General features: G+C 42.0%; 1 protein-coding gene across 3 annotated transcripts; it reads left to right on the top strand.

Moving 5' to 3' along the window:
- The first annotated feature begins 311 nt into the window (after nucleotides 1–311).
- Nucleotides 312–13460, top strand: NAAA (N-acylethanolamine acid amidase). Of its 3 annotated transcripts, XM_069776831.1 has the most exons (10): nucleotides 312–649; nucleotides 1365–1529; nucleotides 3475–3601; nucleotides 4360–4450; nucleotides 7449–7525; nucleotides 8870–9042; nucleotides 9922–9984; nucleotides 10576–10642; nucleotides 11193–11221; nucleotides 12162–13460. In XM_069776831.1, exons 1-10 carry the CDS (start codon nucleotides 327–329, stop codon nucleotides 12235–12237), a joined length of 1191 nt encoding a protein of 396 aa, XP_069632932.1. In that variant the 5' UTR covers nucleotides 312–326; the 3' UTR covers nucleotides 12238–13460. The 3 variants fall into 3 exon arrangements, with proteins under 3 accessions (XP_069632932.1, XP_069633107.1, XP_069633014.1); XM_069777006.1 differs by lacking the exon at nucleotides 11193–11221; XM_069776913.1 differs by lacking the exon at nucleotides 11193–11221 and having other exon boundaries at nucleotides 10576–10671; nucleotides 12162–12243.
- Nucleotides 13461–14247: the final 787 nt, after the last annotated feature.

Raw genomic sequence — 14247 nt, 5'->3', positions numbered from 1 at the left:
TCCGGTCACCCCCGAGCTGACGGCTGGAGGGGTTGGCCGCCGTGGGCGGTGCTGTGGGCGGGCTCCGCGGCTATGGCCGCGGAAGGAGGGGCCGTGAGGGGATGCCGGCCGTTCGGCGTGGCGGGGGGAAGAAGCGGTGCGGCGGGAGACCGGCGGCGCGGCTGCCGCCCGCAGTTCGCTGTCTGTGAGGCGCCGCGCCGCCATTTGCCGAGGGGCAGGGTCGAGGGCGACCGTTACGCCTGGCGGGGGCCGCCGCGGGAGGAGGGCGGTCCGGGGCCGCCGCGGGAGGAGGGCGGTCCCCGCCCTCCGCGCCTTGGGCCGCCGCCATGTCCCGGCCCCCTTCTCCTTGGGCCGCCCCTGGCCGGCGGGGGGTGGTCCCTGCCGCTGAGGGGAGAGGGCTGCGGCCGGGCTGCCCGGCAGTGGCCGCGTCCAGCGCCATGGGGCGGGCAGCGGCGCGGGGGTGCCGGCTGTGGGGGCTGCTGCTGGTGTTGCCGCTGTGGGAGGCGGTGGCGGCGGCCCCGGCTCGTCCCGCGGCGGCCCCGCTGTTGTGTAACGTGAGCCTGGACAGCCCCGCCGAGGAGCGGTGGCTGCCGGTGCTGCGGCACTTCGATCCCGCTTTCCTGCGAGCCGCCGTCGCACGGGTCATCGAGTGAGTGTGGGGCGGCGGTGGGGCCTGGCGGTCGCCCCCTCCTCGGGGACGGGGAAGGCCGGGGCGGGGGGTGCGTGTGTGTGAAATGGCCGCGGCCGGGGTGGAGGGAGCAGCGCCGTGCCCGCCGGACCTTCCTCCCCGGTAGAACGGCGTGAGGGGCAGCCCCGGTCCCCGCCGCTCCTCCCGCGGCCGTGCCGGGAGCGGGCCAGGGACCGCTTCTCCCTTCGCCCCAGCGCCGCGGAGCCCTTGTCGTCGTCGTCCCCCTTCCCTCCCTGCCAGACTCGCTGCTGCGGGACCTGGACAGGTTGGTCGATGTGATGCTGCACGGCTGCTGAACTTCTCTGAACTCAAAAATTCAGGGTTTTGAGTCTTAACTCACTACTACTGCATTGTGCGTACACTTAGGAACCTGGCAGATGGACTCGGGAAGATCCCTGGTGGCAATAAAAAAATCTCACAAGTAGGAAGCCTGCACCAAACGTTTAGCTCGGGTTGGGCGCAGGCTTCATGGGGAACGTGCAGAAGGTGATGAGATTTGGTGACTGATGGGATGCAGGGATGTCTGATAACAGGCAGAGGCTGCTAATGGAGGATCAGCATCAACTGGGACAGGCAGATCAGAGAAGTAGTAGGTTTCTTGAGTATCTGATTGCCAGGCATAAGTTGCAAACCTTTATGTCTCTTTCTCAGCTAATGCCTTGAATGTATTTTGCAGTGAAAGCGTACCAAAATGGGTCCATGAAGTTATTCGGCTGATAGCAGCAGAATTGGAGTTCTTTATGCCGCAGCCCTTTGTGGGGGAAATTCTGGGAATGTGCAAAGCACTGGGAATAAGTCTTGGGGATGGTGTCCTGCTTAATTTCGCCTATGAATCTACTGCGTAAGTGTCTGGTACTTACAGAATTTGGTAGAAACGGATGTCGAGATTCATTTTAGTTCAGCGTGGGAGAACGCACAAAAAGGCAGCTGAAGGCACGTGGCAGGTGATTTGCACTGTTCATTCTCGTACTGTTTCATGTGTTCAGCTGGAAGGTTTCATTGTCATTAGGCAGTTTGTATCCTGAATTGAATGAGAAATACAGAACAGTATTTTTATTTGTTAATAAAGGTAATGTGTAGCTGTAATGTTTTTGTGTATGTATATCTGTATAAATGTATAAAAGTATGAAAAAAATTTCTGATAAAAAGGAAGGGCCACCCATTCAAAGTATTTGGGTTCATTTATTTTCGAAGATCATGAAACGTACTCTTTTGTTGTTTAAATTGTTGTACGTCACCAAAAAGGAGACTAGAAGAATTAGGTGCAATCTAATTATTTTAACTGTTCATCTGAGATAAAATTGTTTCCAAACCATTTTCTGGGTGAATGTTCACAGTGACTGTATAATGCAGTTTTTTGATTTGTGCAGTGGAAAATGGATGTAGTATCTTCATGATAGCAAACAAAACCTCAGTGGGAAAAAATACTCTATTTCATTGTCTTTTTTTTTTGCTCTAGAAGCATGTGCAGGAGAATAATAAACGTTTGGTGTTGCTTGTGAGGATCCTAAAAATATTTCTTTGTATAGGTTTTAATAAAAAACAGGTGCATACAGCCCATACAGCTGCTTGTATGTGTTTGGATTATTATTTTGAACAGATGCATACAGTTGCTTGTACGTATTTTGGTTATTATTTTTCTTAACATGTGGTTTTTGGTTTAAGTGATTTTTTTTTTTTTAAATAAGGATTAATATTGGATAAGATAGTAATTTAAACGCTAGCTTGCTTAGTAGTTCACAGAAGACACCATTCTTAGCCCTGGTCAGGCCCATGAATTTTTAAGTTTTTCACCTCTAAAAGATACTAAAGAAAAAACATCAACTGGGAACAAACTACTTGTCTGTAAAAATTTTTTAACTTTACGCTTTTGAAAGACAGTGCTATGCATCACTGGAGTGACAAACTCATAGCTCCAGAGAGAATAAAGTTTTAATTCCCTGCTAATTCAATACACTTCATAAAAAAGCCTGTTTCAACAAAAGTGAAATTATTATTAAAAAAGTAATTTCAGCACACTTCCTGTTCTAGAGAAGAGGTTAGACTATTATTGAAATGGCTGATGCTTTAACAACAACTGATGCTTTCAGTTTGAAAGGACTTTGTTTGAACTTTTTATCTAGTTGCAATTAAGAATATAAACGGGGTCCAAATTGAAATGAAATAATCTGTAATAGTCAAAATGAAATCCAGAAAGTTTCAGAGTGATACTTTGAGGACATTTTTAGATGTCAGCTTTTCATCTCGATTTAGAAGTAAAATGAAATAATGAAATTTTGCCCAAGTGGAAGTGCTGCTTTCTACCTGGTCTGTAATATCTGTCCTAATGTGGACAGCAGTGCAGCTTTTGCCTTTCTGAGCCAGGTGGGACCTGATAAGTATTGTACAGTTTTGTATGTTAGACTCTCTGGGAAAGGACTTTTGCCTTATGGATATCGTGCATAAGTCATATAGGACGTTGTAGTGGTGTGTAGTTACGCAGAGCTTCAGTCAAACCATCCTGTTGTCGTTGTGTCCTCCCCCCCCCCCTTTTTTTTTTAACCAATTTGACATTAAAACCTGTAAGAAATTTTATCAAAAAGCACAGGATGAGACTATTGTCTCAGGTTAGGAAGCATAAGTGTTAACGATACAATGCAAAATCCTATTTGTATGCTTACATTAGCAAAATACTTGCAGAAGATAAAATCAGTTATTCCTGAAACGTTGAGCTAGTTCAACTATAATACTGAAAGTGTTGTTATAGCTTTTTCTTAAATCATTCTTTCTCTTTGTTGTTTTTGAAGGTTCTGTACTAGTATTGTCGCTCAGGATGACAAGGGAAACATCTACCACGGTCGGAACTTGGATTACGATTTTGTGGATATATTAAGCAAGATTACAATTGATGTACGGTTTATAAAAAGTGGGCAGGTATGATCTGTGGCTGACATGGCTGGGTGGTATTCCGTGAAGGATTGGGGGGTATGGTCGTACAGCTGCGTAGGCAGTGGGATTTAATGTAGGAATGCGCTCCCATCCCAAGTTTACTGGATTATTAGAGCGCCACAGTCACTCTAGTAATGTGGGATGAATGCTGGTTTTCTTTGTTTTCTGGACATCCAGTTTGTGGTGATAACTGGAACAAATAGAACTGTATAATCTAGTATATCAAGATAGTTATTTGGAAGGAGATGTTGAAAGAAGGAAATGTCATGATACTGAAAAAGAAAAGAAGTACTAGAGAAAAGAGATCCGTTTTGGCAGGGGCCGATTCTAATGCTTTTTTTCAAAGGCCTTGTTAATTTTCATGGCTGACGGTGTATTTTAGATGAAAATTCCCAGAAATGAACTAGTTGCTACTGTAGCCCTCATTAGTGTGGTTTTCTTAATATTCATAAGTCTGTTTTGCAGATGGAGAACTTTTTGTTTGTTTCTTGCTTGGCTACTTGCTAACTTGAGCAAAACTTTTATAGCAGTTAGTGATTGTTAACAAATGAAATGCAGTGAATTTTGGTCCCCAGAGTCATTTTAATTTACTTTGCAAGTTTAATTTAAGGCAAAGTGTTTTATAGCAACTTATGTATGAAAGTCACAGAAAAAAGTACAGGGTGCTGCTTCAGAATGTTGCCTATATTTTTAGTAGTGTTCTGTTCCAGAATGCTAAAGTACTGCATGTTTCCTGGTTTCAGATAGCATATCAAGGCACCACGTTTCTTGGTTATGTAGGCTTATGGACTGGACAAAGTCCACACAAGTTCACAATCTCCGGTGATGAACGAGGTAAAATAAATCTGTCTTCCACGCTTGACAATATGCACACTATTTCAGTCGATTGTTGCCTGCTCTGGCCCTTCTCTCACATGCTCCCAGAGAGAAAAATACACTCCAGGTTGCCAGGAAGGAGCTGAAATTGAATGACTTCTCTGGCCCTCAGGGAGCGAAAGCACACATACTGCCAGTTTTTGGCTGCCGCATAGGAGAGAGGCATTTGTTTGTCAGCACAGCGTCATCTGAGCTTGAGAAGTGTCAAAGGAGGCAGAGAACCTTGGCGAAAGCTGTAAGAGACAAAGTAATGTGGTCTGTTCAAGAGACACAATTGGAGACAGCAGAGTATGGGTTAAGAGAAAAACATGCAGTCATGTATAGCAAAAAAACGGCTGCTTTCCTAGTTCTCTGTCCCTTCCTCTGTGTTCCATATTTCTCTGTCCCCATAAGGCAGCTTTACAGAGAGGATGGGAAGAGAAGCAAAAAATGAGAGATCTAGAGGAAAGGCAGTAGGACTTGAAAGAATGCATGGAGATACTGGAAAGGCAGCTGAGCGAAGATCTGGTAGTAGAGGAAAGTTGAGAGATGTCACTATGAGAACTGAAACTGGACAATAGAATGGCTGGTAACAGTCAGGAAGGTGGAGGAAGGGTCACTGCCTTTTCCATCAGGGCTTGAGTTTCATAAATATCGATAGGTATGTCCAACTCAGAGCTTGGGTTTGCCTCTTCCATCCCTTCCCCCACTCTTTTTTCTTTTATTTTTATTTTTTTAAGCAGCAGACACTTTTTGCTTGTGTTTATTAGCTGTTTGTTAGAACTGGAAACAATGTAGTCTGAGTTAGAACCAACATCTAAAATAAATGTTTATTTTTCATTTGTGATTGTGGTAAGCAAGTTTTCTTTTTAATCTTTTAATTAGACAGTCTTCTGCTTTCAAAATTTTTCTTAGATGTTATACAAACACTATTCACTGTATAAATTATATACATATTCATTATCTCTTGTGAGGAGGGATTCTGCTATGGAGCACCTGCACCTTCTGATTCCTCTTTCCTTTGTTAATACTGCCTTGTTGCATTTGCTAGATTTTTTTTCCATAGTTTACACTCATGTATTTTTAAGAGCCTGCTTCTGATGCTATTGTAGTTATTTAATCCTTTCAAAACTGGAGTGTCCTGGGCTGATACCAAGAGATGCAAACTGCTTTTAGTTCATACTAACATCAGCTTGGAAATGAAGTCTTAAGTGTATCGAGTCTGCAAAAGGCTTGATTTAGAAAATCTTGCTGACCAAGTCCTACGTACGTCTGTGAACCAGACACAATTTGGGGACATAACCAGTGCCGTCGTGTTCTCCCTGCTGCTTCTCAGCAGTGTGCTTCAACCCTCAGTGTAAGGATCATCTGAGACAAGGGTGAGGTGGTTTAGTCCCTGCACAAACCCATTCTGTTCTCCCGATTCTGATAAGAGGATCCAAGTACTGCACACTTTTGTGTGTGACGGGCTCCTTTTGTCCATCAGGAGTTGATGTGCCGTCATCCACCTGTGTGTCTCAACTTCAGTCACTTTTTAACTAGAGAGAATAGTGATTCACTCAACACGTGCTGCGCTCCTGTAAATTAGTTGTTGCTGACTGCTTGCTGCTTTATCTGTCACCATACAACTGAGCTAAAAATTTGGGGAAATCAGCATGTGAACTATGGCTGGAAAGGGGGATGACTTTAAATGAGGGTGGAGGTCTATCAAGTGACAAGCATATGGTTTCTGCTGGCTTTTTTGGTGTTGCATATGAATAATTTTAAACTTGACCTTCTGTTTTTCTTGGTTCTCCTAATTTTCTCCAGTGACACAGAAACGCCATCACTACCTCTTTTTTAGCTGTTTCGTGATCTCTGTGTAATTCTTCCTGTTGTAGTATTTCAGTAAGGTGAATAATGAGGTGATTAATGCAAATATTTGAGCTGACAGCTGTAGAATATTATATCATATGAATAGATCTCCATTCCTTTTGGAAATATGTGTTACAAAGTGCTAGTCCCCGTTACAGTTACCTTTGACTCTTCATTGCTTATCATTCAGCTATGAATAGAAACGGTTTAAAAACTGAGCAGCTAGGAAGTTATCTAGATTATTACTGAGAGAAATGTGATAGTTTTTGATTGAAATTGCTAGCGCTGGCAAGTTGTGAGAGATACTGTGTGTTTTCTGTACAGTGCTGAACACTGTCGTCTTTATTGTCCACTGTACCTCAGACTCCCTACCATTTTATGGCATCCTCTTCTGGCACTGGTCACAGGAACATTGTACCTTTCAGAAGACACCTAAAAGCTAAGATAATGATCGCTCCTGTCATTACAGGTCTGAGATGCTTTCTGGAAAGCAGGGGTGTTAATCCAGCTGCCATGGTCAAACTTTGGTTGGGATTATGTTGTCTATGTATTTCGCCTGGAGTTTCACCTGGTTGTTGTGCTCTTTTTTAGCCCTTCTTCTGAAATGGTGACATTCTATGCTGATAGGTAGCTGCCCTGTTTCACTGAGAATTTAGCTTTCTGTGGTACTTCAATATCCAAGTCTAATGATGCAGAAAGCTGAGCATTTGAAAGACAAATGTTGTAAAACGAGGGCTTGCCAGGGTACGTTAGCCTGATTATGCAGCTCATCCTGCATATTTTACGTATAGATATCAGTAAAGTAATACCGTAGATAAGGAGCACTGTCACCATTCAGTGTTCTAAACAGTGTTGATAAGCTCAACACGGTACAGAGGCTCTGAGTGCTTTCAGGTGGCGTGTGCTTTGTCAGTTCAGTATAAGCTGCCTAAGTTTGATGTTTTTATGATAGTGGTATAGTTAGAAAATTAAAGAATTTATTGCACCACTCTTTTGTAATGCAGTAGAGGGAAAGATTGCAGAGCTAGAGATGGGATGTGGAGAAGAAAGGAAGGCAGGAGGATAGATTTCACAGAACGTACGTAACATGCATGTATAGTAATTTCTTTTTTTTTTTTCCAAGCGGGTGGTAGATGGTGGGAAAATGCAATAGCAGCTTTTCTGAATCGGAATTACCCTGTCAGCTGGCTTGTCAGAGACGTAAGTGCACCGAGTTATTGTCTCGTATTTCACAGTGATGTCATTTTTACTTACAAACTCTTAGTAAATTTGATGTTCCAACTTGTAGTTTCACAGAAAATTCAATAAATTGATAAGTAAATGTATTTCATAAGAGTAGATAGGTATTGTCCCCAAATGATGTGATGTGCATGAGAGGCAATTCCAGTCTTTCGAGGGGGCAATCTCTAATCAATGTCAAAAGTCTTTGGGAAGCTGTGCAAAGACTTCCTTCCTAGGGACTATTTCAGCAAGCTATGGTATGTAAATTAAGAAATTCAGGTAGCTGCACTCTTACATGGTTAGTATCTGACCCAGTGGTTATTTTACACGCTGTTTGGTAGGTTACCATATTAAAAATGCAGAGCTCACTGGTGAGCAGAAGGAGTTAGAATGGTATTTTGTATGACACATTTTATGAATATTGTGTTAGGGTGCTACTAAGATAAAACAGGTCTGCTGCTTCTCAGATTCTCGAATTACAGTAAACATCAATGGTATGGTTTGCAAGTAAACTCAATGCAGAACTGGAATGTCTACTGGAGACTTTGTTGTTCATATTTTTTGAGTTTGAGATGTAACTACTAGCTGCAGTGTTGCTGTCAGAAATAATTAATTCTTCTCCAGGGCTTTACTGTCTTTCTGAACAATTTTGTCTGATGCTTGTTCTCCACATTTGTTTTTAGTTCCTGCACAGCATTCATTTTTGAACATGTACTTCAGTAGATTGTGGCCCTATGCCTGAAAATAGTAGCTTCATTGGCTGCGGTGACTGTAAGATTATGCTAAGTTAGTCACCTGGTTATGGCAGGAGAAGTCAGGCTTGCTGTAAGAAATGCCCCTGCCTTATTCACCATTGTTACCTAACTCCTCTTAAACTACTGGCAAGACAAAGACATGGAGTGTTTGGGTTTTTTTCCCCTTTCATTCACTTTCATCTATCCGACTGTTCACATTGAAGGACTTTGCTGAGGATTGAATTTGCAGAGTATGGACATGCCTCTCTCTTTTGAATGGCAGATTTTTCAGCTTTTTTCACTTTATACCTTATACATATGTGTACATATCTGTGTGTCTATATGTGTATGTATATTTACTGTTTTCTCTGAATATTTCCAAAGCTGGGATTAATGAGTTCATTTACTAGTCATATGCATTTCATGTTCATATGCTAGTCAGTTTGGAAGACTATTTTCAGAGAAGTATTTTAAAGCAGCACTTTATAGTCAGTTGTCATTTTCAAAAAAGCCAGACCTTTTTAAGATGTTTTTGTGCTTGACCATGCTCTGTGATCTTTGTTTCACTGCAATCTCCTTTTTGCATTAGACCCTGAGCAGAGCAGAGGACTTTCAGTCAGCTGTTCTCAGACTAGCTGGCATCCCCATCATTGCTGAAGTTTACTATATTGTAGGAGGTGTATCACCCAAAGAAGGCATGGTCATAACGAGGAATAGAAGAGGGCCAGCAGATCTCTGGCCTCTCGATCCTTTAAGTGGAGCGTAAGTAGAAAAAAAATGTTTTGTTTTGTTTTTTCATATTCCCTCCTGAGCAATGGGCAGGGTTAGTGACACAACTTTCTTGAGAGATCCAGGGCATCTCTTACTAATGCTTACAACCAGACCAGGGAAAGCTTGAAAGCCTCTGAAAGGAACCCCAGTTCCTTCTCCTTGAGAAGAAATCACACCACTTTGTTCAGGTTGGGGCAGTCCAGAGAGTCAAGGGTGGAAAAAGCATCTGTATGTGTTTATTTTTTTAGCCAGATTTCAAAGGAGACAAGACTTCAGGAGTTTTCCTGTCTGTCTGCCAAGTATTGCACCGGTAAATTCAGCAATTCCGAATTAGTTTTGACCCAATGTGATAGAAGGGTTGAAGGCTCAAAAATAACTGTTCCTATCAATTCTGTGAAATCAGCAGCTTAATATATGAAGGATATCCTAAATCATTGCCCTGCGGTGAAAAATGGCACTTAATGCATACAGTCAGGCAGTAAGTACTGCCTTGGCAACAGCCAGATGGCCTCTTCGCTCTGTGTACTCCAAACTGAATGCTGCAGGCTGCATCGTACCATACCCATAATCTTTTCTCTGATCATCTCTTTAAAGGTCTGATCTTGCTTTTATTGTAGTCAGTAGTAGTTCTGTCACTGATGCCGGCAGGAGTTCAGAGGTCGCTCCTTTTTCATTTGTGTTCAGTGGTTCGTGGTAAAGGCTGCTATGTGTATCAACATAGGGTCCCTTGGGCTTGCGAGAGTCATAGAAAAGAGGCTTCTGAGGGAGGTTTTTTCCTTTTGGCAATACAAAGATGCTGATTCTTGGCCTTTATTAATTAACTAATGATTCGCCTTTTGTTTGCTTTAATGTTTGTGTGTTGTGTTATAGGTGGTTTCGTGTGGAGACAAACTATGACCATTGGACTACCCCTCCTCCTTTTGACGATCGAAGGTAAATTTAGTTTGGAGCTCTGTGGTGAGCTAACACTTTGATTTTGAAAAAGCTGAGAGACTTGGGTGTTTTCTTCTCTGAGCAGGTGTTAGCTCGTTGAGCAGGCAGCTTGTTCAGTATCTGTAATGCCACTCAAAAGGGAACAGATCAGGTAAGGAGTGATACTCACATATGCCAGAGGAAAGTCTGTGTGGCATTGAATGGCATAAAAGATGAGAAATTGCAAGGATAAGGCAGGAACAAAAAATTTCTTTATAAAGCAAAGTTTAGTAAAAGTTAAAGGATTTAGATTGACAGTGAAAAAGTATTTGATGGTGCTCGGAAGGTGCTCGCAGACATCATACAATCTTTAGGCTGTGTAGTTTGCAAAAAGCTGTTGGCAGATTTCTTGTTGGTCTGTTCTCTATGGTGTATTAATAGAGCAGCTTCAGGAATGTGAGACTAGATTCAGTCACACAGAACTCTGGATTATTTTAGGCCAAAGCAAGCATTTCAATGTAATGGCATTTAGTGAGATATTTTTCACATTGGTACTTTGTAGCCTTTGGAACAGTAAAGTGTGTTTATTGATACTGCATTGTTTTCCTGCAGAACTGCAGCCATCAAAGCTCTCAATGCTACCGGACAGCAGAACATCAATTTTGATACGCTCTTTAAGGTATTTCTTTTGAATTCTGCATTGTGACTGTGATTTAAAGTTCTTTTTCAAAGCAGAAGTGCCGTTGCATTTTTGTCAGTGATTTAAAAGCTGTGCAAGGAAGGCATACTGAAAAAGGTGTGCTGCACCACCATCTCTGGAGAGCTTAAGACTTATAAGTTTGTTACAATATTTCTGAACTCCCTTGCGTAGGCATTTCGTAATAGTCTGCCAATCCAAGTGGAAAGTGCTAGAGGTGAATCCCATCATCATCATCTTTGTGCAGTTCCTTATTTCAAGCACAATTATAAATATTACAGCAGGCAGATAAAAGTGTTAGACACGAGTGATATTTACCAGTTAGTTTTGAGAACTTACATGTTGCGTATTTCAGAGGGCTTTTTAAAAATACTTTTGTAAAAAGGTCTGATGCTTAAAAAAAAAAAAGGCAAGAGAAATCCTTGACTTTGCATTATTCCTTTTCATAACTTCATCCTACTGCTGTTTCTAAATAGCCTTTTAATTCCCTCTTCATTTACCAAAATGACAACTCTTCAAACTTTCTGTACAGGTGTTGTCAGTGAAGCCAGTCTTAAACAAGTAAGTATTAGATTTAGAGATGTTAATCAGTGCCTCCCGCCACGCCTCAGACCACTTAACAGTCAATCGCAAACTTCCTTAGGATCTTCCTGTGTGTCTATCTGAATATCTTGCGGTTTCCCAGCTTAGATTTCTGCTTGTGCACGTGGCACTCTGTTTTCACTTCCACAGCACTCTTCCTCTTTGGTCTGCCACTCTAGCCAAGAAACTACACTTTGTCAGGCTCAGTCTGGTAGTGGGAAGTTGCTTTGTAGTAGCGAAACAAATGACTGCTTAGAGGAGCAGCTGGACTTTCTGACAAGTCATTTGTGCCTTTCACTTTTGGAACCTTTGGATTTGTGTTAACACTGAAACTGGCTTTCTCTGGAGTTTCTGATGTAGCTCTGCTTGATGTGTAAAAAGGAGAAAAATAGTAAATGGGGACATAGTTTTTAGGTGCCATTTGCTGGATTTTTAAGAGAGATTAATTTCAGTATACCATTATTGTTGCACAGATTGCACCTTTGCAGGCTAGCTTGTTTTGTTTAACTTTTATGTGGAGCTCAGTCTATTCTCTAGATCAGTCATTTGCATTAGAGCTTGGCAATGGCTTCTTCAAAATTAGTACCAGGACTTCCTCTCCTCCGTCTTACCAATGTGAGACAAATTTGGAAAGAGAAGATTATATCTGTGTGACTGCTAAGATTACCGATGCTAATTTTTTAATACAGTGATCAAATGGATGTTGAAGTACAGTTCCTTTGCTGTACTAAGGCGGGGGGGGGGAGAATGCTGCCATCAGCCTTCATTTTTATCAGTCTCTCCCACTTTTTCTCACCCTTCTGTACCTAAGCAGAACATGTGTTTCCACTAAAACTTGTTTTTCTGCTTTGCTAGTTTTATAAATTAATTGTCTTGCCTTTGGAATGTCACTCACTCACTTTTCCTCTTTCCCTACCAGTAACACAGTGTATACCACAGTAATGAGCGCTGCACTTCCAGATAAGTACCAGACATGGATCAGAACTGTGGAGTGAAGCAGTGTAAGTAGCGTGCCGGTACTCCTAGCTACTTGTACTCAAATAAAAATTTCAGCTGAAGAGTCATTGAGGGACAAAGCACTCCAGTGGCACTCAGGTGACCTAGTCGGAATTCCTGATTCTCCCCTTGGTTTGCTTATTGACCTTGGGTAAATACCTTCCCTTGTTGTTCCAGAGATAGAGTTAAGTATTGACTTTCTTTGCAAAACTCTTGGAGATTATCTTAGGAAAAGTGCTTTATCAGAGAGGAAGGGGTGGGTGTTGTTGAGACCTAAAGGTAGAGGTTCCTTCTGTGAACATTTTAGCTATTATTTTTACTAGTCCCACTTCTGCGATAACGTTTCACATGTCTCCAGGTGGTTGACTGTGACAGGAAGCCCCACCAGAGCGAACTGCATCCCAGCAGGACTGGGGGTTGGTGCACTTGGCACCAAGAAAGATCAAGCTGAATTTGCAACAGCCGCTCACAGGCGACTGAACATTAGCATCTGTTGAGGGTTTTGTCCTGTGAACTTGCAGAAAAAGTCAAAGTGCTTGAACATAAAAGATGCCTCAGGTGGTAGCTTTAGTGTGTTCAGAGAAAGATACTAAGTTATATTTACTTCTATTCCAAGAAACTCTGGTTGCATGGTCTCAGCAGGAGCACAAGCTGCATTCCAGTTTGAATAGGTTTTTAAACTCTTACTAGTGTTGTATTTGTAGCAGTTACAGTGGACATTTGATTTTAGCACGAGTAATTCCTTTCTTTTAGAGATTCTGAAGAGTTTGTTTGTTTCTTAGCTCCACACAAACCTGTGCTCTCTTATTTATCTATTTATCTATCTTTTTATTTCAACAGAGTGAATGAGTGAAACAACAAAATGAGTGAAAAGCTGAAGCTTTCCAAGACCGGCACATGCTTTTAAAATCAGTCTCACAAGCAGTAGAGTTGTTTTGGCTTATTAATTATGTGAACCACTCAGGAAATAATAACAACTTGTTAATTCTTTGAAATGTTGCAGATGCTACTGTTAATGAACTGTAATGGAAGTTTGATTTTTATTGTAATTATGTTGATGTTCTAGCAGATGTTGATGGCTAAAAATTGCTTTTACTGTTTTTGGAAAGAGCTGTGCAATTTGAATGTACTTATGTGCTGACTAATAAATAAGAATTTCATATATTTTGCATGACCTGTAGATCTGACTTAAGTAAATAAAAATATGCAGCTGATGGCTTGATTTATGAAGACCTGTGGTGTTATTCCTAATGTCATCATGCTTTTCCCTGATCTGTGAGGGTCTTGTGATCATGAGCAGGGTCAGATGCAGCAGTTAGCTGCGTGCATAGCTGTACACTACGGTGATTTTATTCATCAAAAATCAGGAGGTGTGATAATACAGACTTTTCCCCCAACAGATGGGAGAAGCTTGTGATGGGATAGCAGTGAGGTTAGAAAGGGGATGGTTTTCCTTTTCTATATTTTAAAGTTGTCTTCAATAGAAAGTTTACAACTAATTTCTATAGCGCTGAGGAGTGGGGTTTTTTGTTTGTCGGGTTGTGCTGTGACCGCATGTTGAATTCAGGCACTTCCTGGGAGCACCCCAGAAATACTGAAGGGTTTAACAAGTAGAGACCAGTGGATACCTTCACGTAAAGCTTAGAAGTCCCATTCTCCACTGGACAAACTTCCTGCTAATGCCAGTGAGAATTTTACCTGAGAGAAGAAGGTGTGATCAGAGTGTTAGGTCAGAGCACCACTTCCACATACGTGCAATGTCACCTCCAGTATTTGTGCACCAGTTATGCAAACCATTCCTGAGAGAGCTTTCTGGAGATGTGGGCCCTTTATCTCCTTGTGCTGAGTCTGGCTAAGTGTTAATAACCTACTTACCTGCATCCTCTACTACTGCCTGGATAAATGTGCTGCAAGCTTTGCCTTGACCCAGTTTGTACAATGATGTTAGCAGTCATATGCCGGAATGATAAATTTGAAAACCAGAGTGTTCCGGGAGGAAGATTTAAATA

This window comes from Haliaeetus albicilla, chromosome 1 (genome assembly GCF_947461875.1).
Source record: "Haliaeetus albicilla chromosome 1, bHalAlb1.1, whole genome shotgun sequence".
In the NCBI taxonomy this organism is placed as follows: domain Eukaryota; kingdom Metazoa; phylum Chordata; class Aves; order Accipitriformes; family Accipitridae; genus Haliaeetus; species Haliaeetus albicilla.
Note: the sequence above shows the minus strand (reverse complement) of the source record. Positions and strands in the feature narration are given on the sequence as shown.